Here is a 23375-nt window from a genome sequence, read left to right on the forward strand (position 1 = left end):
GGGGATGAACGTGCTTTAAAATGGGTAACTAAGGGAAGATGCGTGTTAACGTTTTAGAAATGGAACACATTGTGAACCATAAAAAAAAAATTATAATCATGTATGCCGACCTGTTATGGACCTTACACGGACAATTGCAAATGAGAAAATGATTCAATGGGAATCCCCCGTTCGGGTGAAGCATGAAGGGATAAAAAAAGGGCGGAGGGATTCGTCATACACCAAGTCTGACGCATCTCCCTTAAAAAAAATTTGTTAGATATCTTTTACATAGTTCGCTGGTGATGCAAATAAATGTGCAATCGTGACAGTGTCCAATGTGTTTGCAATGAATTTATGACAATGCATCAGCAGAGAGCTGTTTAAAACTAAAATCCTGCAAGGTATCCCTACGCGAAGCGCGTTCTTGATCAAACGATAAAATGATTTGCTACGCCGGAGAAATTTCCTCACAAAAAAATGTGGGGGGAAGGGAGGACTGATAACCGTTCCCTCCTTGATTCACCACAATAATGCATGCTATTTATCGCAGACATTTCAAAGAACAGCAACGTGGTTGCAACGTGTATCTTTTCTTTCGCTTCCAAATTGTTTCTTGCTTTGAAAACGATGGGACCACGTACTAAAAAGGTTTCACTTTGAACTACAAATTGGGTCTGTTCGTACTTACTGATCATGTATCACGAAAAAGAACTCACCATGAATTAAACTATTTTTATACGCTCATTAACAATTGGTTCATACGTCAGCGTGCATTCATCGAGATATGAAGCACGCGGGAAGTTTAGAGAGCACTCAAGAAGCTAGAGTTGCTCTCCAAACTTCCCGCGTGCTTCATATCTCGATGAACGCACAGCTGACGTATGAACCAATTGTTTTATAACATTTTTAACCCGATGGAAAAATTTTTCTCGAGGGATATGTTTGCTGACGTCATGAGCGTGCACAATAGGAATATGACGCATGCTCGCGCAATTGAATTTAATCAGACAAATTTACTAGCTATGTTATGATTGAAATTTCATCATATAAGGTATTTCGATTTACAGCTAAACGGAACCAAAATTAAAGGTTGTATCTGCCCCCAACCCCCTTTCCCACAGCATACAGCATACAGCATACACATATATAATCTGCACTTTCAACCTCCCTAATTTAGGTTTCTGTTCGACTGGGCTGTGATATCATCGAATTACTGGGCTGTAAAATAATAGAATCACAGTAATATCATGGAATCACCTACGCAAATCACAATCTAGTTTAACCATTTGTCTGTAAACTTGCCAAAGGAAGTGTTATGAGTATATATAAGATAATTAAAATCAGGAGGGACCCCAATCAAGAGACATTAAGCAGAATACAAGTCATTAATACTACTTTTTACTTTAACCTCAGAACCTACATAACTTAAAACAAGGCCATGTCTATAGTCTTAATTATCCTCTGCCACTTCATCGTGTTACATTTTACAATAATATTCCTACTTATTTATCACACGTTCTCTTCTTTGTTAAATATATTTAAACTAAGGAGGAAATAAATAAAAATATGTCAAATGAAATAATAAAATAAAAAATGATAGAAGGCTTTTTAAAGAACACTATGAGATTCACCAGGTTAGACAATAATGATTGTTTTATAGTATAGGTGTGATCTCCACTATATTAAACGTAATAATCTTTTCTTCTCTCATTTTACTTCGTAAAAGAAAATATATACACTTGAAACAAGTTGTACCAAATGGGCTTGCATCTTGGTCATGCTATTAAAAAAACAAACAAACAAACAAACAAAAATTAATAAATTAGTTGAAAACAAACAGACCCTTATCTCGAGACCTTTCATTTAAAACAAGTATTCAGATTTCAAAAGCTAGTTTTCTCTCAAACATGAAACTACTTGTTTTCAAAAAATGCTTTGTCCACTATATGGGCATATGGCTTGATAATATTTCTTTGTAATTGAATCAGTAAAAGCTTTACCAAATACGATAAACAGCAAGCTCCTTAACCTCATTCCCAAACACATCATGGGATCAATTGTAGATCAAAAGAACTACATAAAAATTCCTTGTTTTAAACAACAAAAATTATATTGACTTAACTTCACCATACCAAAAAGGGATAAACCCCATGAAATTAACACAGAAAAACAAAACAGAATCAAAACAAACAGTAACTTTTTCATGTTGTTTTTCAGTAGCATTGTGAAATTATAAAGTGGTTTCCATGGATCAGCAAAAGCTTGAAAATGAATTCTTAATTTTTACAAAAGCTCAAGGTCTCACTAGAGACCATCCATTTTCTATCAAACTAAAAACGGAATGTATATGAGCTTCCTCACACAACTTTAGCAATTCCCTTCCACTACCTAGGGTTCATATTCACTGTTTATTCTGTAATGATCGACCAATCATATAACAAACAAAATGAGATCTGCAAGCTGACAGTTCAGCTCTCTTTCGCATCATTGGTTTGTCCTTCTTAAGTTTATAACATATTCCAGAAATATTTGTGATGTTCATAGGTTTTCTGAGTTTTACAGTAACAGCTCTTCAAGCAATTGTTGAACATGGTTACTACCTGACCTGACATAACCTGTATATCAATGGCTAACTTTTTATTCCTAAGTAAATATCAGTTGCTTACCTCTTCACCAGTACATTTGTACCATGATCTGTGGGTTCTCTGCTGAAATCCTCATCCATGCTGCTCTTTTATACTGCTTGTAGCAATACCTAAGAGCTGTTGGTTGTGAGAGCTGTTGGTTGTGCAACAGGAAGCTCATAGAATTAAGAGAATTCTAGTAAGGAAAAAGAACTGTTATTATCTAAAACAAACCTCAAGAAGAATTATATCTTTATAAGCTATCTAGAGGAAAACAAATCAATTTATGCCTGTAATTAAGGAACATCTCAACAACTTCTTCAATTTGCTGCTAAAATGCACAACCTCTTGGTAGCAATTGCAAACTAATAGAGGCCTTGAAGAATGGAAGCAAAAGGCCTTCATGGTAGACACTTCACTTTACAAGAACTCTTACCTTTCAAAAATGCAAGGGTCTTCTCACCACCTCTGGACATTGTTGCCATCATCTGGCTTTCTCCAGCTCCCTGCCTCCTTTCTTGCAATTTCTGCTGCTATTTCACACCCTTTCTTTCAATCAAACACTTCTCAATCTCCTCTCTTTTAGCTATTCCACTTCAAGCAGGAAAATGTCAGGCAACTCCAATGAGTTTCTATCATAGTTTCTGTTCATCTCAGAACTTCTATATTGGCAATAATCTTTATCAAGATTTCTCCCAGCATTTGTGGCAGGTGTTGCAGATCTTTGAGATTCAGGGACCATCTCAGTCAAGTAAGAACTCAATGCTGAACCTTGAATGATTAGTCAATTAATTTGCAGAGATAGAAGAGGCCCACATCTTAGTACTTGAAGCTCTCTCATACTAAGTGCAAAGTCACTTGTTAAGAAATGAGTAGTTAATGAATTAAAGTCACTATCTGACCTAGAATTAGCTTCGAAATAACCAGATGACCATCCAAGTAGAAGTCCAGTATCAACATAGAATGAATGATTCTATGGGTATTGTTTACCTTGGTTTCATAACGATACTACTTGTTTACCTGAACATTTTACATTAACATCTTATGTTCTTTCATATCATACATGTCAATTAATTGTTACTTAAATTATTACATAGTTTAAACAAATGAAAGTTTTATAAGTAACGAAGACATATACATCTTACTGATGCTAAAAAGAAACTTTCCAAACTTTGTGAGTGATTCACTCTTTAGAAGTTCTACTACCTAAACAACCTTGGACTACACCTTGGAGCACAATTAACTTGATGGAAAAAAGGCACCAAAGCAAGATGGGCAATTTAATCTGAAAAATAAATACACACATACTTTTCAGACATAAATTACCAGCTTACGCACGAGAATTTTTATTTGCAAATGACAGTGAAGATGGTCTTAAAAATTTTTACAATGGTTAACCATCTCCTATAATTTGAATATGAAGTGGATCAGCATGATTGCAGAGACTGCATGGTGACCAAAAGAAAGAGAATGCCTAAGTATAACTACAAAATAGAATGTACCAGTTTGGCCATTCAATTATGATGGAGGATTGCTGGAACTTGCTGAATTGTAACAAACTTACATGTTGTGCTGTATCAGCCAAACAATACACTCCACATGAACCCTGTGTGAGCACTGCAAAATATGTAAACCGCTAGATGTATCCTGCAAATACAGAGGTCCAATTTAAAAAGAGTGTTGTTCTCACGTAAAAAAGGTATCTTCAGTTGCAGGCAAAAAGTAACTAATGGAATGATGAACAGCTAATATCTTTTTGGTTAGTCGATCTCAACAGAGGGGAATAAAACTTTAATTTTATTCTTTGTCACATTTTAAGGATCAGTTCTTTCCACCTCCACTTAATGAAAATAACCCTGACATTCCAGGAAGTTATTTCTCAAGTAGAAGGGGAAAGAAGAACATCAACAAATTGATTTTTTTTTAACACCATATTCTTAAAGCCAAAATGTTCAGAGATCTGTGGGGCACACAGTGTAGAGAAATGATATCTATATCTCAGGAGTGGAACAGCTAACCCTCTTACAAAGGAGGAAAGAGGGCAGGGGGGCGGGCGAGAACAGACAGATATGAAGGAATTTGGATGTAGTGTTACATAATAGTGCATGGCTGGAAAATTGGAGAAAATTGCGGGTTAACACCATGTGATTCATAGACTAAGGTTCAACCGTATGTCCACTAAGCTCACAAATTGTCACTGTATGCTTAATAGCAACAATAAAATTACCATCTGACAGATGCAGCACTCATCATGGCAGCTCTGAACTCCTACCCCGCATGGTCCACTGGAGAAAAGATAGATCAAAGATACCACATGAATTCATGAACATAAACCTTTATTTACCAATGAGTTATTTACAGATGACATTAACATTGGCACATGACAGAGTCAAAGCGGGTCAACTATATTCCCATAAAATATCAATTATGGGATTACTAATTGATCTGACACCAAATTCTCCAAACTAACAGAATGAGAATTGAAAGTTTGGCAGACAGTAAGAAGAATTACTAATGACATCTTGGGAGTTAAAGGGTTAACCAGCATACCACTATATCTCCCACCATTACTCTTTCCTGGTTTTTTGTGTATCTTTTTGTATCAAAATGGAATCAAGTTCAAAAGTACACATGGGCAGGGGAGAATAGAAATCTTATGTTTTTTTGCTGCTGATTTATACTTACAGATGTCGATACCTGTGACAAGTTGTACAGATTGCAGGGCTAGCATCTTGATCATACTATCATAAGATAACAATTAAAAAAATAATTCAGAATTTACTTCAGAAGCTAGTTTTTTCAACACACTAGACTGATCATTTTCAAATTTTTTTTGTCTGACATTTGGCATTTAAGGACACCAGGGTAGACTACACAAAAAATCCCTTGTTCTACTTGACAATATTTGAGGGAGCCCTTAACAAGTAATACACATTATTGAATGAGATCTCCAAGCACCCAGTTAAGTTCTCTTGTGACTGGTTTATTCTTTGGAGACTTGACAACATTGCAAAAACAGTTCTGGCATTCATGATTTTCTGAGCCTCCCATGCAAATTTTGGTTGCATAATGACTGACAGAACCTTTAATTTTAATATCCAACTGTACAGGAATCATCAATAGCTTACATGTTCCTGAACAGAACATCTTCTGAACTGTGGGTTCCCTGCTGAAATCCTCCTGCTTGCATCTCTAACACCCTGTACAAAGGCCTGAGCATTGTTGTGAGTGGAGTCTAATGCATCTACAACTAAGGTGGTTGGCATCCCAATATACCTCTCCTGTAAGGAAACAGTAATTTTTTAACCAAAGCCTCTTCAATTGGGATCCACATCTGAAATCTATATTCTGCAATAGGCAGTGACCCTGTTTGCTCAAAATCAAAATCTATGCCCTCCCATACACTAGCATATCTGGCCATATTTGCTGTTACCAAAAATTTTAGTAAAGAATCCAGAAGTTGCAATTTTAGATAAAAAGTATAATTTTGATGCAATATTCAAGAGATGACCACAAACCCACTTTAATTCCATGGATATATACATATATCCCTTTTCAAAAACATTGCAATTTAAGAGACACCATGCCATACAAGGATTTCCAGCCCTGAGAAAAGCCATATAACAGCACATGTGAAAAAATATTTTTTTGCACCACTTGGTCCGGTTGATGAATAAACAGCACAGCCATTCATTCATCAAAAAAGTTGACTTTTCTTGTCAGTAAGGGGCTATTGTGTTTATATGATAAACAAAATAATACATGGTTGCTTGTAGATAAGAAATTTCTCTTGTGTTCACCTCCACATTTCACTGTGAGCTCAATGGCTGCTCTTTGATTTCTCAATTTGATGCCCCATTTTAAGCCCCCTAAATCAATAGCAAGTCATTTCAGCTTCAGCTACAGCCACTACCTCTTGTCAAAAGCTGCCAATAAGTCTTAGACTTTCAAAAAAGGACACAGGGTGAGTAACAATGCTCTGTATAGAGAACGCATACATAAAATATTTATCATTAGGGCAACACAGTTATACCATACAAAATATATTTAACCACCAGGGTTTGCTCCAGCAACACTATTACTATGCAAAAAGTATGCAAAATTGTATACAGAATGTAAAAATCACAATGTCCTCTTAGGAAGACTGGTACTATACAAAAAGTATACAAAGAAGTACACTTTTGGTACACACTTTGGTTCCAAATTAATTCCACACGGTGGTACCAACCTGACTTAAAACACTTGACTGACAACTCCTCACTCAACTCTGATACAATAACATACAATTGTATTCAGAACAGTCTCTTACCTCCTGACACATGATGGGTCTTCCCAATGCCTCTTGACACTCTTGCCCCCTAAAGGCTACCTGTGGCTCCCTTTCATCCCTTTGTCTCTGTGGTGCTCTTTCTGGTTGGAATTCATGCTCTTGTCTCTCTTGGCCAGACTTTTCCCTTTCTTCTCTCTCCCTAGGCACTGTCTTCACCAATGCACAATCTTCATCAGCATGCTGTTCCCTTTCATACAGACAGTTGCTTGGAGACTCCACTAACTCAGTGACATGGTTTGAACTATTATTTCCTCCAATAAATGCTCCACTAGTCTGAGGGAACAATGATGCATATGTTTGAGAATATGGATCTGGCCTGAAAGGAACTTGACATTCACCAAAGTACAGTTGAGCTTTATTTGAGTCTGTCACGTTTATCACACTATCTACATGAGAAGCTCCTTGTAATGAAGAATTCTCAGTCAACATCTTCTCTGCATTAGTGTAATATAAACTTTCGTGAAGATGTTTGTCTTCTGAGTGTCTCGCTAAGAATGTGTTGGCCACTCCATAAGCCACAGGTCCAGCACCTTGTTGAGGGGCCAAGTCTTCCAATGAGTTTAGCAAAGAAGGTTCTGGACATCTGTCTATTTTAGGAGGTCTGTCTCTTGGCCTGGTCCCTAAATGCTCCCATTTCTTTGACTGATTGCTCACATGAGAGTCAGACTGATCTGTTGCTGTGTCCTTTTGAGCAGTGAACCTTGCACCTGAAACATTTTGCCTCTGAGGTGAATCTCGATTCACACTAGTTAAGTCTTCTTGCTTTAAACTATCTTGGGCTCTCTCTGGTAAATTATCTGCACCATCTACAGTGTCATTTAAGTGATGATTAGCATAAAATTGTGTCTCTGCACCATCAGGAAAAGAGAAATCATGTGTAACTTCTTTGTCCCTTTTGCCATTAGCAGCACATGCTCCTTTCAGCTTTTCACTTTCAGATTGTTCACCTGTAGATGAAGGTGACCAAGACTTCTCTCGGGATTCCAATCCAATACTTGGCACATCAAATGACTGAGACAAGCTTGAGGCTGAATCATATCTCTCTTCTGACAGATCCACATCACCAAAAAAATTTGATCCATTCACATTCTCTGTATGAAAAGTGACAGCAGCTCCCTCACTATCACTGTTAACTGAGTTTATGTTGGAATTGTCACACACTTTGTCCTCTTCATCAACTTCAGTGCTGTCAAATATTTCTTTCCCTTCTTCCACTTCATCACATTGTTTACTATCGACACCAGAAGCACTTCCCAACACTTCATTAAGTAGTTCACTTTCTTGAGGTGAACAACATTCCCGTCTACATGATTCCTCACCATTGTGAAAAGGTTCAACAAGTTTCTCTACAAGATCAAAACGATGGATTACAAATGCAAGTGTTATTCTCATTCAAATCAATACCTTCTTGGAATGGTATAATGCATGTATGTATACTTATCCAAAGAAAGGTGAAATTTTGAGAATCTTATTTATTGTAAAGGAATTTCAAGGTACAGCACCAAGTTTTAGTTGTAACTTGACATACTGACTAAATCACAATACAACAAGGTTCCAGACTACGCAAAATCTCCCTTTTGAGGTGCATTATTGAAAGCTAAAGACAGAAAGCCATGACCTTTACCAATCAAGCATGCTTAATGGTGATCATCTTTCAGACAAGATAATTATTGCATAAATTAACATTACTCCTAAATATTGTTCGTGCAAGTTTAAAAGAGCCACTTTTGTACATAGGCACAAGCTTGCATTTATAGCCATGGATTTGCTGTAAAGTAGGTCGCCTTCCTTGTTCTGTGATGAAAATTTATGCCTCAAAGGCTATTAGTATCCAGTACCCCTTCTCTTGATCAAACTGGCCTAGTTAGTACTTAGCTACATGTACCAACAACCCAACAAACACACAAAAGATTTCTGTAGTTTCACACAAAATTCTGTTGAAAATGTGATAGGAATGGAAAAAATAGTGGCTGACCAATACCAAGGTAAAATCAAACATCAGTACCACTCAAAAGTAAGTTGACAGTCCTTTCAAACTCCTCCCAAATTCTCAATCCTAGATTCTCAAAAACTTTGAACATCAAGGCTTGAGTCCCCTTTTTAGACATTTGAGTCAAGTTCATTCAAAAATTGAGATAAAATTCACTGAATTTAACCTCGGTGCCACCTTAAAGGCAACTTAAGTAATGTATTTCAAAGTGCAAAGTTTGTAGTAGAAGAAAGATATATGATTTTGAGTAACAGTTTGTAATACAAAGTAGGCAGTGCAATATCATTCTTCCAAGCTGAATATTATCCCACAAACACTGGGAATGGTTGGCATGTTTTTCTGAGTAAACAAAAAAAAAATGCCAGTTACTGGCTTAATTATTTTGACAACCCTGACATTCCAAGTGGTACTAAGTTTAAATAAAGGAAGTCATTACCTGATTCCTCCATTAGACCTGCACCATCAGATAGTTTAACATCTGTACATGAAGAGCTATACCAAGCACCTGTAGCTCTACCAGGCTTACTCTTTCCACTTGCATATTTACTGGGGGACTGACAAATATTTCTGAGGCGCCTTTCTTTGCCCTGTAGAAACAATTGTCTTCCTACTTCAGCTTGAAGATCTTCATTCTCCTCTTCAAAGAGCTTCAACTTCTCTTTTACTTGTGTTAATTCTTCTCTTTGTTCACAGCACTGAGACATGTAGAATGCAACTTCATCTTCCAATTCACAGGTATGGTTGCTATTGATGGTGGTGCCTCGGCCATACTCTCTTTCAGCTTTACCAACTGGATTTATGATCTCCTGCACTTTATGTTGAAGTAAATTCAAACCTGCAAAAGAAATAAATCAAAATGATTAATTCCTTCCACACATTATATGCACAAATCAGCACCATTCATCATGTGATGACAAAAGATGACCTGATCAGCTGCAGTATAACACTAACTCTCACAACTGATTTACAGTGAAGTTTAAAACTAGAAAAGAAAAGTAAACAATGAGATCTTCCTGTACTAAAATTTGGACCCTGACAGAGCCTGAATACAGCCCGATTACTGTTCATAGAACCAGACATCACCATGACAAGAACCAAACAAAAAAATTGTCTGGCTCTCAGGTAAGGAGGCTCCACAAACTCTTTGATTGCATCAGATCTGGATGCAATCATAGCTTTAGCTTTAAAACTGTCATCAAGCAAAACTAACATGGTAGCTCGATACAATTGCTTCATTTTTTTCAAGCAAGGTGTATAAAAAGAGCATAAAACACAGTTTTCATCTAATAGACTCTAGGGTTTCAAGCAACCATACCCATACTATCCATTGACCTACTTTGTGTGAAAAAGAAGTCAACAGAAAAGAAATCACCTAGGAAAAGATTGCCAAATAGAAAAAGATTCAAAAGTTTAGGCAAGCTCAGATATCCATCTTGGCAAAGAGCTACTTCATGATTTAATATCAAGCAAGTAAGAAAAAGGAGATCTTTCAAGCGAGACTTAGTGTCTTTCCATTGATGACCACTTACAATTCCTATCAAATAGCCTGTTTTTGTTTAAATCTATCAGAATTAATCCAATGTATTTAGTAAAATGACACATTAGACACTGAATAATGGCAAAAATGTATGAATGAAAAGTTTAGTCATTTCAAAAGGTCAGGCATTATTGTTTCCATAATGAGGCAAAGAACAAAAGACATTTTACAAAGATCCTGCAGTATTAGGCCCAAAATAAGAATATATCCACCTTCCATCAGAGATGATGATGTCATGGTAACATCACTTAATCTAAAAATTGACACCAAAAACAGAAGCCTTATTAAACCATAGGTTGAACTAGTAAATCTCTTGTGAGAAATTAACTAGGTTCCTTCTCCTTCACTCTGAAGGGTGAAGGGGGTTTACTCATAAATACGTTTGGGAGCCACTGTAAAAATTTAGATTTTTAGTTTGATTCAGAAGATCTGGTTTGAAGTACATGGATACTACAAGACACATATATCAAAAGGTATCCATATCAATATTTCAATTAAGAACACCAAACACTATGTTATATAATCATGTTGAATGAATCATCACCAACCTCCTCTCTCTATTATTTGACGATATTCATCTCCACCACATTCCATAATCTTACTGAAAAACTCCTTAAATATTTCATTCTCCTCCTTAACTCTTTGTTTCTCCAATTGCAACATGTCCATAGCTTCCAAAGCATTTTTCTGAATAGCTGTGCTAACATTGTACACTGCTGCTGGCTCTCCTTGTTCTTCAGAGGACTCCTCTCTACCAGCACTTGCATATTGTTTTACCTCCTCTTCAACATTAGATGCCATCTAAGGAATCAATGACATCAATTGAATAAAACATATTCTGTCTAATAAGTTTTCACATTTCACATGTACAATCCTTATTTACTATAATTCTCAAAGATTGTGAAACTAATGAACTGTTTATAGTAGGTAACACATTATTTTGAACTGGTAATGTACAGATAAATTGAGAGCTGTACCAATCTGTATATTTCAGGTGTGTATCAGAATTCAATATCACTATTATTGCTGTACAAAAATGACTTCATTGAGATAACAAAATACAAAAATTGATTTGCCAAATATCAAATTACATTTCTCAGGACTGTGTTTTGATCTGGTTCAATATTGTTTTCAATATGCTATATAAAGACATCACAACTATCTCATGATCAAGTGTACTTATATTCAAAGCGTTCTAACATCTGGTGTCTCAAATCTGATTACCGGTAAGCAAACCACTTTCGGAAACGTTTAATTTACACTTAATGAAATATATATATAGATCCTCATCAGTGGATCTTAAGGAGACATTCACGAATAATGACAACAGAGGTCCTTTTTCGAGCAGGTAAATTAACTTTCAGTACGTTAATTGGATAGCTTTCTTCTTCCCTCAGATGTCTTTAAGCTACTAGCGCTTAGTCCAGAAAAACTCGGCGAAAACTTGGATTTAAAAAAAAATATATGAGAGCTTAAGCATGTCAATACGAGGTTAAGATTGACGAATGAATGTCACACGGTTTCTCGAGAATAAGTTAGGTCGTAATCTGTATGGATTAACAGATAATAGATATTATCTTTGTCGCCGAAGTTAGATCACACTTTCGCCTGAACAAAGTCCACTACATTCAATTGCAATTTTCGGTATGATGCTTACAAATATATCGAACCCGTGTTTAGACAATCTTCCTTCTTTCTCCGGCAACAAAATCCTTTATGCCGAGATTGAAACAATATTTGGTCGACATTTTGCCATCAAATGTCTTTCTCACAATATGGAACGAAAAAGCAAGAAGAACGTGGCTTCTTCGCTTACCGTGTGCCATGCAACTTGGACCTTATCCTCCTTGTCGGAACTTTTGATGCCTCAAGCTGCTGACGAATTACGTACAGTTAACATGCATTACAGTTTAATCAGACCTATTTGAACAGTTTTAATTCAACCTGTATCTTTGTCCTCCAAGCCCGTATAAAGCGATTCCTCTGAGCCCGTATACGTCTCTCCGCCATCCATTTCGCTTGGTGCCGACGACTGGGACCAATAAGGATGACGTAAGAGTAAAAATACAAGATAGCCTTTGTCTGTAGAGCAGCGATGAAATTTACGGGGGAAATTACAGTAAAACTTAAAGGATAGGGTTTTCTCTTTTTCTTTTCCCTTTCTTTCCGAACTAGCAAATTGGGTGGACTTTATGACTTTCGAGAAAAGCTTCTTTACAGACACTATAAAATCATGAGGGTGCGGGGGCAAGGGGGTGTGTGGGGGGTATACTTGGGGCCGGTTCCAAATATGGAAAAAATTTGTAAACAAAACTATTGATACTAATCTGAGTGGAGACTTTAGAAAACACACACAAACTGAAGAAGTAGATGGCAATTTAAAAAATCCGCTCCAAATAAAAGCCAGAACAACTTAATTTATGATATTCATATTTAATTAAACTTATATAAAACTGATAACAAAATATAATGTGACTACAAGATTCTTATAAATTCTTCTTCTTACTATGCAAAGATAAATTTCAAGCAACAAGCCAGAACTTCAATAAATAAGATAATTATTTAACTACTATGTGCCTTTTTTTTCCATTTTAGAAGCATGGTCTTAATTTTTTTGCAAAGCCAGACAAAATTGTTCCCTTATCAGAGATATTTAGCATTCAAAGAACATGTATTTTACCAAAACCTAACTGAAATCCATTTTGCCAATATGGCAAAGTAATAGCCTTAACTCAAACAATGTACAAATATAAACTTTAACATTAGAATTGCCAAAATTTTTCATCTCCCTTAAAAGTGCTTCTTCTTTTGAATGACATGCAGCTGATTGTCACCATCATAAAATGCAGCAATTTTCACTCAGGAGCTGGGCTGTATAATGGGTGTCTGCACACTGGGCATGTGCGACTAAAACAAAAAAAATATGAAACATACAATTACTAATCACTGACATACATATAGTTTTTTTTGGCTGCTTGTAGTTAACTAACAAGTTACATCACACACAGCAGAAACCTGATTCCCTACATGCAAGAGAGCAAGTTGTGGAATGGTTTCCTCATTTGCAAGAACACAGAAGAGCATCCATAAGCCAGACAAGCCTTATTACAACCAAGTAGAGGACCAATTGCTACTTTCTGAGGGAAAATTAATTAAACAAATAAAATGCAAGGCTAGTTACCCACCTTAAGTGGTAACTCAAAAGGAGGGTAATCTCAGAAGTTCTGAGAATTTCCAATGACAACAAATAGTCTGGTCACAGTAGTGTATCAGAGGTAGTTACTTATAAGAGTTTTCAACTTTGGTTCTACTATTTGCTTTCTCTGGAAAAATGATGACTATGAAGTGAAAACTGTGTAGTCTAGCACAACAACATACAAAGAAACAAACAAGGCAAAGAAGTGGAGAAGGAATATTGAAGAATTAAGTGCTTACATTCCATTCTGTATCATAGCTATTGCACATTCTCGATGAACCTTGTGTGAGCAGGGTAAAATCTGACATCCACTGAAAGCATCCTATAATTAAAACAAAAATGAAAAGTTCTTATGCTGAAGTTATGATTGAATCAGTGTTAAAAGATAGTCCAGAAATAAGGGATAAAAGTAAGGTATAAACAAGTTTTATAGTATATATACATGTAGTGGGCTAGAAAAGTTGTTCAAAGTATGTCAGGATCTTAAGTGTTACATTTATATTTCTTCTCACAAAAAAACGACAAAATGTCAGAAGGTATAATTTTAAGTGGTCACAGAACACAGCATGTGTGAAAGTGATTTTCAATACATCAGTTTGGAAAGAACACAGTGTTACACTTACAGAGTGGGATAATTTACTCATGGGAAAATAAGTGGAAAGGAAAATTGTTAAAAATATATCAGTAATAGTAACAATAATAATAAAAATGATTAAGAAACCAGTGGTTGAGTATTTTGAAGTTTACCAGCTCACCTCTAAACAGATACAGCATTCATCATGGCCAGAGTCTGGCCTACACTTGTGCTTTCCTTGAAGCCGTTTGTCAAGACAGACATTGCATACATCACAGTGGAACGATTTGTCTTTATGTATGCTACAAAGAAAAACATGACATAATAAGACCAATGCCCTGCTTTAAGAGGTAGAAAAATCAAATTTGTAAAGCTGGCTTCAAGGTAGGATTGAGAAAAAAAAAAGATTTAGGCAAAATGTGAGCTGTTTAAGTGTTTACTTTCTGGTGACCATTCTACGATTCTACACCTGTAGGTTGCCAAAAAGATGACTAACAAGAAAAGTGAAACTTTGAGCCTCAAAAAAGCTCATGTGGCTTCAAAACATAAAAAGTTGTGAAAAACACAACAGCAAAGTTTTTTATTAACTTAAAACGTTGTCAGGTCAGTTACCGGCATATTCCACATTTTTCACAATGATATGGATTTTTGTCAATGCTGGTAAAGTGTTTACAAATAGCACAGAAGTATGCTGACATCTTTGCTCCACAGCTACGACACTTGCCACTGTCTTCACCAATCTGAAAGGAAATGATTTGGAAAATCGTAAGTCTCACATTCTAAGTTAGTGGGAATTATGATCACAAAGTTCTTAACATAGATTGTCTCATTCATCAGAGAGAACAGCACTCCAACCTGTGGCCAGTATAGTTGCCATGGAAAGGAGAAAACATTTTGGTATCTGACTTTGCAGTGAGGTTTGTTTTGCTTAATTTTTATTTAAATGGAAACTAAAATTGTGCATACACATGCAAAGTGAGTTTGCAACAGTGGAGAATGTATTGTAATTAATAACTCACCAAAACAGTTAACAAAAGTTACTGGAAAGAAGGACATGAATCTCCTCCTATACGTTTTCTACCACTCCCAATAAAAAAAACTATGGCAATTCTTATAACTGTAATTTACAACATAACTAAAAACCTTTCATCACCTCTTGTTCATGATGACAATAGCTGCATTTAAGGTGAGTTGCATGACTTGCTTTAGCTTCCTCATTGTCACATTCTTTGGAATTGTTATGGCAACGGTGGCATGAATAGAAGTTGTTACAGCAAGGGAAACGTACTCTACAATGACGTTGGTAATGCTCACAAAGCCATAAAGATTGTCCAGTAACTGGTTCCTGCTGTTGAGGCCATCCTCTGGCTTCCTCTAGCTCCCTTGCTTCTCTTTCTCTCTTCTTTCGTGCTCTCTCTGCTCGAATTTCTCGCTCTTTTCTTTCAATTTCCCGACCAAACTCTTCTCTTTCTTCTCTCTCCCTAAGCACTCTTTCCACCATTGCACAAGCTTCTTCAACACGCTGTTCCAATTCAAGCAAGGAGTTATCTGTAGACTCTACTGACTCTGTACCATAGTTTCTGTTTGTGACTGAATCTTCAGTTTCGCCTGATTGACTCTCCCCTGTATCAGTACCAGATATCATGTGAGAGCTTGAAGAATTATAGGCCCTGCTTCCTTCTCTATAATGTCCAGAAGCCAAATGATCACCAGATGCATTCATTGCATTGCTACTAGAGTTAACCTCTTCAGATGTATTCAAACCATCCCTGCCTGTTGTGACTGGCAATAACAGACTAACTCTACTTGACTCTGAATCTGAAAAAAGCCTGCTGTCAGATCCATTAACCCTTGCTCCTGAAGATGAAGTTGGGGAAGCATCTGGAGGGAAACCATAGGTTTGCTTGTTAACTGATGAACTTACTAATAATCCAGAATTTATTGTTGAAGGTAACATTGATGCACTGCCACTAAAGTCACTGTTTCTATGTGTACCAGTTGCAGAATGTGTCATTTCAGGCCTTGTGGACCCTGTCAAGTCAGAAGTGAAGCCTGAACCATTGAACCCTGAGTGAATTGGTGGATTAATTGGCAAACTTGTAAAATGCCCATCTGGTGGTATTTGAGGCTCTCGTGTACCAAGAGCATAGTCATTTATTGATAAATTGGAATTCAATGTGTTTGAGGCACCTATTTGAGATCCTGTGGGCTGCATGAAATCAGAGGTCAATCCTGAACCAGTGAACCCAGAATGAAAATGTTCATCTCTTTGCAAAGATGGAAAAGTCCCATCTTGCAGTCCTGTAAGAGGCACAAAGTTGTTGGCTACATTAGGATTCAATAAGTTGAAGCCAGTGTTTGAACTATTATTTCCTCCAATAAATGCTCCACTAGTCTGAGGGAACAATGACGCATATGTTTGAGAATATGGATCTGGCCTAAAAGGAACTTGACATTCACCAAAGTACAGTTGAGCTTTATTTGACTCAGTCAAGTTTATCACACTGTCTAAATGAGAAGCTCCTTGTAATGAAGAATTCTCAGTCAACATCTTCTCAGCGTTAGTGTAATATAAACTTTCATGAAGATGTTTGTCTTCTGAGTGTCTTTCTAAGAATGTGTTGGCCACTCCATGAGCCACAGGTCCAGCAACTTGTTGAGGGACCAAGTCTTCCAATGAGTTTAGCAAAGAAGGTTCTGGACATCTGTCTGTTTTAAGAGGTCTGTCTCTTGGCCTGGCCCCTAAGTGCTCCCATTTCTTTGACTGATTGCTCACATGAGAGTCAGACTGATCTGTGGCTGTGTCCTTTTGAGCAGTGAACCTTGCACCTGAAACACTCTGCCTCTGTGGTGAATCTTTGTTAGGAATTGAATCTTGATTCAAACTAGTTAAGTCTTCTTGCTTTAAACTATCTTGGGCTCTATCTGGTAAATTAACTGCACCATCTACATTGTCATTTAAGTGATGATGAGAATAAAACTGTGTCTCTGCACCATCAGGAAAAGAAAAATCATGTGTAACTTCTTTGTCCCTTTTGCCATTAGCAGCACATGCTCCTTTCAGCTTTTCAAGGTCAAATTGTTCACTTGTAAATGAAGGTGACCAAGACCTCTCTCGAGATTCCAATCCAATACTTGGCACATCAAATGACTGAGACAAGCTTGAGGCTGAATCATATCTCTCTTCTGACAGATCCACATCACCGAAAAAATTTGAGCCACTTGCATTCTCTGTATGAAAAGTGAGAGCAGCTCCCTCACTATCACTGTTAAATGAGTTTATGTTGGAATTGTTGCAAACTTTGTGCTCTTCATCAACTTCAGTGTTGTCAAATATTTCTTTCCCTTCTTCCACTTCATCACATTGTTTACTATTGACACCAGAAACACTTTCAGACATGTCATCCAGTTGTTTGCTCTCTTGAGGTGAACAATATTCCCTTCTAGATGATTCTTCACCATTATGAAAAGGTTCAACAAGTTTCTCTACAAGATCAAAACGATGGATTCTTTCTAGAAGATCTCTAACAAAGGAACAGGAAAACTCCCCTCTTCTTTCTAATTCCTCAAACAACTCTGAGCACTCCCTGATCCTGGCAAGTCTAAAGCCATCCAATATGGGTTGAACAAGCTTCTTCATTCTGCTTAGTTCCAATTCTGATAGGGAAAGTGAGATCTCCTGAAGTCTTTGTTGAATCGAGAAACCTGCAAAAAAAATGCAAACAAGATAAATGTGGGGTAACTCTTAGAATACTATGATGCATGCATCAATACTTATCCCAAGAAACGTCAAATTTTGAGAGCCTTTTTTTTTGTAGTGGAATTTATAAATAAAGGTACAGTACCAAGTTTCAGTACTGTTGTAGTTTGATATACTGATTAATGGCTATACGACAAGGTTCCAGATTGTACAACATCTACCTTTTGAGGTGCATTATTGAGAGATGAAGACAGAGAGTCATAACCTTTACCAATCCAGCATGCTTTCTGGTGATTATCTTTTGGATATGATAAGTAATGTACTTCAATAGTGCAGATTTGTAGTAGAAGTAACATACAGTCTATATGAATCATATCTGGAGCAAAATAGCCACAGCATCCATTCTAAAAAAGTATTTACCTGCTTTGTCTAAAGGATTTACACCACCAAGCAGCTTAGCATCCGTACCTGAAAAGTCATGGGATGCACCTCTAACTCCAACAGGCTTACTCCTTCCACTGGCATGTTTACTGGGGGGTTGATAAACCTTTTTGCTGCATCGTCTTTCTTTGCTTTCCAAAAATAACTGTCTTCCTACTTCAGCTTGAAGACCTTGTTTCTCCTCCTCACAGAGCTTCAACTTCTCTTTCAATTTTATTAATTCTTCTCTTAGTTCATAGCATTGATCCTGGTAGAACATGACTTCATCTTGCAATTCACAGATCAGGTTGCCATTGGGAATGGTGCCTTTACCATTCTCTGTGGCCAATGGAAGTTCAGGACTATGAAAAAATTCAATTCTGCGATTCTCCCTTGACTCCTCTTTGTTAGAGCATGCTTCAATGCTTTGAACACTGCAAGTCTCTTGAGGAATTTCATTTTGTGGCAAATTGTCTTTGGTTTCTAAGCTAGGATGATACTCTGCAATTAAACCCTCCTCACAATTTGACTTCACTGCTGCACTCTCATGGTAGTGACCGCTGACAAAGATTGCCTGTGAAGTTGATGATGTGTCTGAGATATTACCTGTCTCTTTTCCTGAATATGTTTCCCCATGGACATTCTCCACAGATGGCAAAGCTTTCTGCATAAACTCTGGTTTTTCATTTGTTGACACAGGAGTTAAAAGAGAGTTAACATGTTCTTCTGTACCATCAGTAGTATATAATCCATTGTTTATGCCAGAAAGTTGTACTTCTAAATATAACTGTCTGTTTCTCAAAATACACTCCAAAAGGTTTACACAAACATCAGTACCAATCTTGTCTTCAGAGTGGACAATGAATGATGAGCTTTTAGTATCCTATCAAATAAACAAACCATAGTCAATTCAAAGCAAATAAAAATAATACATTACGTCATTATCATATTAATCTTTTTGTACTTAATTTCACCTCAGCATCTCCCAGTTTGGGTAAATCTACAATGATACTTGCACTTTCTTTTCATTATATCACAGAAAAGACAACAATTTCAATAAAAAAGATCCTGCTGAAAATGGACTTATTTTATACTAGAAATTCTACCCTTTGTGAACTCTTAATCAATGACTTTTATGTCTTTAACAAATGATTTACAAGTAACTTCTCTCTACAATATCCATTCATTATCCAGCAAACAGGTAATGAGAATACTCAAATGTATCAGGTAGAAGTTGTTATCTTGATCTAATACCAAATTCTCGTAACTTATTTATAAGGAAATGTGTAGAAGCCACAGAGGGCAGAATTTCCGATCAGATGTTGGGAGTTAAAGGGTTAAAGAGTGACCAAGAACAAGAACAAAATAATGAGAACAAAAAATTTTTGACTCCTTAACCAGATAACCACCTCCTCTGCCTTCTTCAAAGGCAGAAAGAGAAAGAAACAAGATTACACCATGTACAAACATGTATACATTTACATCATGCCAAAACAAATATTTATCTGGGCCCAGTTGTTTGAAGGTTGATTTGTGCTAACCCAAGGTTAAATTTTAATCTGGATTTCTTTATTCATTTATTCAAATGCTTTTTTGGGATAGTTTCCCGTGTTCTTTATAGAGCATCAAATAATCATATTCTAGACAAAAAGAATTCAACTGAATTTTCTTTTAAAGCTATCAGATCTGAAATCAGAATTCACACCAACCCTGGATTATCTTAACCTAGCTTTGAACAACCCGCCCCTGGAGAATTTTTAGCCTGTGAGCCTACTTGTTTTAATGATTTAAATCACAAAGTAAAAATTTTAATTACCTCAGTCTGTGACAGGTCAACAGATGTTCCTATCTTAAGCACATCAGATTCTGGTTCCCAATTGGTTTGTTCATGTAAAGCCAACTTTTGGTCAGAATTGCAGGAAGATTCATCTTGAAAGTCCTTACAGTGACAATAACATTTGGATGGCTTCTTACAATTTCCACCACCATCCTCCACACACGGTAAACATAGAGTTTGTTCCAAGACTGATCCTCTAAAATCAGATTCAAGAGACTCTGTGATGCTCTTCAAAGCACTTCTCACAGAGGAACAAATACAAGTTGACCCACTTTCTTTTACAGCTCGACACTTTACATAAACAGATTCTTCCTCAACAGCCAGAGACAAGGAGGCACAGATATGCTTCAAAAAAGTAAAGTGGACTGCACAATTCCTCTGTAAAGCTGATGAAACCTCAGGAGTTGAAATGCTGAGCACCTCAGACAATTCTAGTGTTCTACCCAAACTTGAAATACACTTGTAAAAAAGAAGCAGTGCCTTACCAGATGAAGAAAATCTATAGGAAATGTAGGACACATGTGCCAAAGGCCAAAGAGGAGATGCAGTGGGAGAACTAACAATGCTATCACGCTGGTTGTGCAATTTTGATAACTCTAACTCGACTAGAAGTGGAAGAGAGTCAATTCGGGAAGAGAGGGAAGGTAGAGCAGGTGATTGCTCTTGAATTGGCAGCTTCATGAAAAACTCTTGTTTCTCATGAAAGGTTTTTCTAAACTTGGGTTGTAGACACAGTAGTTTAACACTTTCACGGAAGGAAGAGGTAACACAGCCCAAGTCTCCAGTTTCCAAGACATTCGATGTCTTCCAGAAGAGAAGAAAATGTGGCTTCTTTTCACTGTTACTGCATGATGACATCAAGTACACATCTTCATAATCTCTTAATGGCCTCCCTTCCTTACCACTGTATGGTGATGAGAAGAACTCTAGTAGTTTAGCAGAATCAGGAATCAAAATCCAAGAAACCTGGATATCAGCCTCCAAAATTCTCTGCAATGCACAGTGCACATGTTTGCCCAAATAATCTGAAACTGTCAGGAACTTGGAGTCTAGCTCTTCTAAACAGCTGTAAATTTCTCTCATATGACCCATTTTTTCATCTCCTGTTTTCATATGAGCCAGACTGACAAGAGAAAGAAAGTGGGAACAGTGAGAACCTCTCAGGGCAAGACCATCAGCGTCTACCAAAAAGAACATTCGATAAAGTTCAGGGGCAATAACCTTGGTCTTCATAGACAAGTCATCCTGTGATGATAGCTGATGATGTACAAAGAGAAACTCCTCTTCAGCTTCTTTGACTTGACCTAGGGAGTGCAATAACTGGCCTTGTAAACAGCGGCAGAAGGCAACATCTGGATGATCATGGTGCAAGCCATGGAGTATAAAGATGTCAGTGGTTTTCTTCACTTTATCCAAAGCTGACTGCATGAATTCTCCTTTCCTTTGCAGAATAGATGCACCTTGAAGATAGGCAAGGGCTGTCTGAAGGGAGACCTTACCACAAGACAATATGAACATTTCCAATGCTTCTTCAATGGCTAATTTAGCATTCTCAAAATTTCCATCCTCACTCTCCTGATGAGCAAACTTTAAAATAATTTCGCCTACTTTTGGGTGGTGGTGATTTATTCTCTCAAAAACATTACGAGCCTCCTTTAGACAATAATGGGCCTCCTCTTGTTTTCCTTTCTGCAAGGCACAGGCACCCTGTAGACTCTTGCATGATCCAACCATGTGATGTTCTATACCAAAGTAGTGGATGAATATTTGCTCAGCTTTAATGAGATTACTCTGTGCTTCACTAGCCTCTCCATAATTAAATTTGAAGTGACCAATTTTGTACTGTAAGAAACCAAAGAGTGGGCAATTTCCACCAGTGACATGCAGGAATGTTGACTCCAACTTGTCAATTAACTGCTTGGCTTCTTTGAAGCACTTGATGGTGCAATACATGTCTGCCAACATCATAAAAGTTAGTATGAAGTCAGCATTCAGTGGCTGTGTTTTTGGGAATGCATCTGCTCCAATGAGTTGCAAGGCAAGTTCTTCTAGTTCGTCATGTTCAATCTGTTCACCTTCATGTTCTTTCAGTTGCAAAGTCATCAGCTGCTTCATGTACTTCACTACGAAAGCATCACTAATCTGGTCAATATCAAATTTCACAGCAACTCTCAGAATACCATGATAACTTTTGTGGTCTATGAGTTCTTGAGACAAGATAGCAAGTCTGAATACTACTTTCAAATTAACATCAGTTGCTGGGGTCCTTGTAAAATCCCAGCACAACCCAACTGCAGCAATACAATAAGACTGAGCTTTCTGATAGTCTCCACAGATCTTATGGAAGGCTGCCAAATTCACAGTAGCAACAACAGTGCCCAGATGATTCTGTTTATGTTCAAAGTAACTCAATGCACTTAAAAAACATTTTTCGCCAAGCTTATACTTCATTCTCTGATTTAACATCACTCCAACACTGATCATCAAATAACCATCTCTAGGATAACCTTGAGGGAAGCTTGCAATTTCCTCCAAACAAGCAGTGTCTCCAGTTTGAAAAGCCAGGAGACTTAAGAGATAGAGAGCATTTGATTCATAAAACAAATCACCTTCAGGAGGTAGAAAGATAAAGTGGGTTCCAGAGCCTTCTAATAGCCCTATCATAGTTTGCACAACATATTGTTGTGCAGCTTTAAAATAGGCTTGACCTTCATCACAGCCCTTGACCACACCAATGATTTGAGTCAACTGCTCAATACTGTCACCTTCATCCACAATCTTGTCATGGAGAGAGAAATTTTGCAACTTCTTAAGAAGATAAGAGCACTTGCTTTGCTTGTCATATGCAGCTTTATCACACATGATGAATGGAGATTTGTAGATCACACTTTTCTTCTCTTTTTTCTAGAATAAAGTAAGAAGACAAGAAACATAAGCTTCTAAAGAAAATAATATGTCTTAGATAGATAGATAATTTTATTGACTAAAAACATAGCAGCCATTGGCTGAATTATGTCTAGCTTACAATTGCTAATATATATACACAACAAGAAAACTATAAAGACCCTATAATAAAATATATAATAAAAATATGAATGCAATTAATTAAATATCTAGTTATTAAAAACATGACTTAGAATAAAACTGTTCTTGCAACATTCAGTTCTACATCTTGATAGTTTAGA

General features: G+C 36.9%; 2 protein-coding genes across 17 annotated transcripts in view; both read right to left on the reverse strand.

Moving 5' to 3' along the window:
* Positions 1–1101: 1101 nt before the first annotated feature.
* LOC131788594 (uncharacterized) lies at positions 1102–12502 on the reverse strand. Of its 4 annotated transcripts, none has more exons than XM_066172137.1 (12): positions 12408–12502; positions 12280–12335; positions 11012–11264; positions 9363–9761; positions 6916–8282; positions 5735–5887; positions 5304–5347; positions 4834–4891; positions 4171–4253; positions 3043–3891; positions 2649–2802; positions 1102–1762 (listed from the first exon to the last, which is right to left on the reverse strand). In XM_066172137.1, the coding sequence occupies exons 3-10, from the start codon at positions 11262–11264 to the stop codon at positions 3846–3848; spliced, it is 2403 nt and encodes an 800-aa protein (XP_066028234.1). In that variant the 5' UTR covers positions 12280–12335; positions 12408–12502; the 3' UTR covers positions 1102–1762; positions 2649–2802; positions 3043–3845. The 4 variants fall into 4 exon arrangements, with proteins under 4 accessions (XP_066028234.1, XP_066028231.1, XP_066028233.1 ...); XM_066172134.1 differs by having other exon boundaries at positions 1103–1762; positions 5292–5347; positions 12408–12501; XM_066172136.1 differs by having other exon boundaries at positions 1103–1762; positions 5292–5347; positions 12280–12338; positions 12408–12478.
* Positions 12503–12917: 415 nt separating this feature from the next.
* The window catches only part of LOC131777631 (uncharacterized), a 74271-nt gene continuing 63813 nt past the window's right edge, over positions 12918–23375 (reverse strand). For 12 of the 13 annotated variants that reach the window (XM_066172084.1, XM_066172081.1, XM_066172082.1 and 9 more), the window contains 7 exons: positions 20170–23094; positions 18354–19236; positions 15387–17938; positions 14846–14973; positions 14415–14535; positions 13899–13981; positions 12918–13370 (listed from right to left, as the gene is read on the reverse strand). In XM_066172084.1, the coding sequence (XP_066028181.1) occupies positions 13319–13370; positions 13899–13981; positions 14415–14535; positions 14846–14973; positions 15387–17938; positions 18354–19236; positions 20170–23052 (6702 nt within the window). In that variant the 5' untranslated portion in view covers positions 23053–23094 and the 3' untranslated portion in view covers positions 12918–13318. The remainder of the gene's footprint in view (positions 13371–13898; positions 13982–14414; positions 14536–14845; positions 14974–15386; positions 17939–18353; positions 19237–20169; positions 23095–23375) is intronic. The other variant, XM_066172094.1, reaches the window with a different exon arrangement.

This window comes from Pocillopora verrucosa, chromosome 9, assembly GCF_036669915.1.
Source record: "Pocillopora verrucosa isolate sample1 chromosome 9, ASM3666991v2, whole genome shotgun sequence".
In the NCBI taxonomy this organism is placed as follows: Eukaryota; Metazoa; Cnidaria; class Anthozoa; order Scleractinia; family Pocilloporidae; genus Pocillopora; species Pocillopora verrucosa.

What these genes read in the sequence shown, in the direction of transcription:
- LOC131788594 (XM_066172134.1), bottom strand. Translation starts at nt 11,264, where the DNA reads ATGGCATCTAATGTTGAAGAGGAGGTAAAACAATATGCAAGTGCTGGT. An exon ending in TCAAATAATAGAGAGAGGAG is followed by an intron (nt 9,762 to 11,011) that starts GTTGGTGATGAT and finishes TTTCTTTTGCAG; the next exon opens with GTTTGAATTTACTTCAACAT. An exon ending in TGTCACAGGTATCGACATCT is followed by an intron (nt 4,892 to 5,291) that starts GTAAGTATAAAT and finishes TCTTTTCTCCAG; the next exon opens with TGGACCATGCGGGGTAGGAG.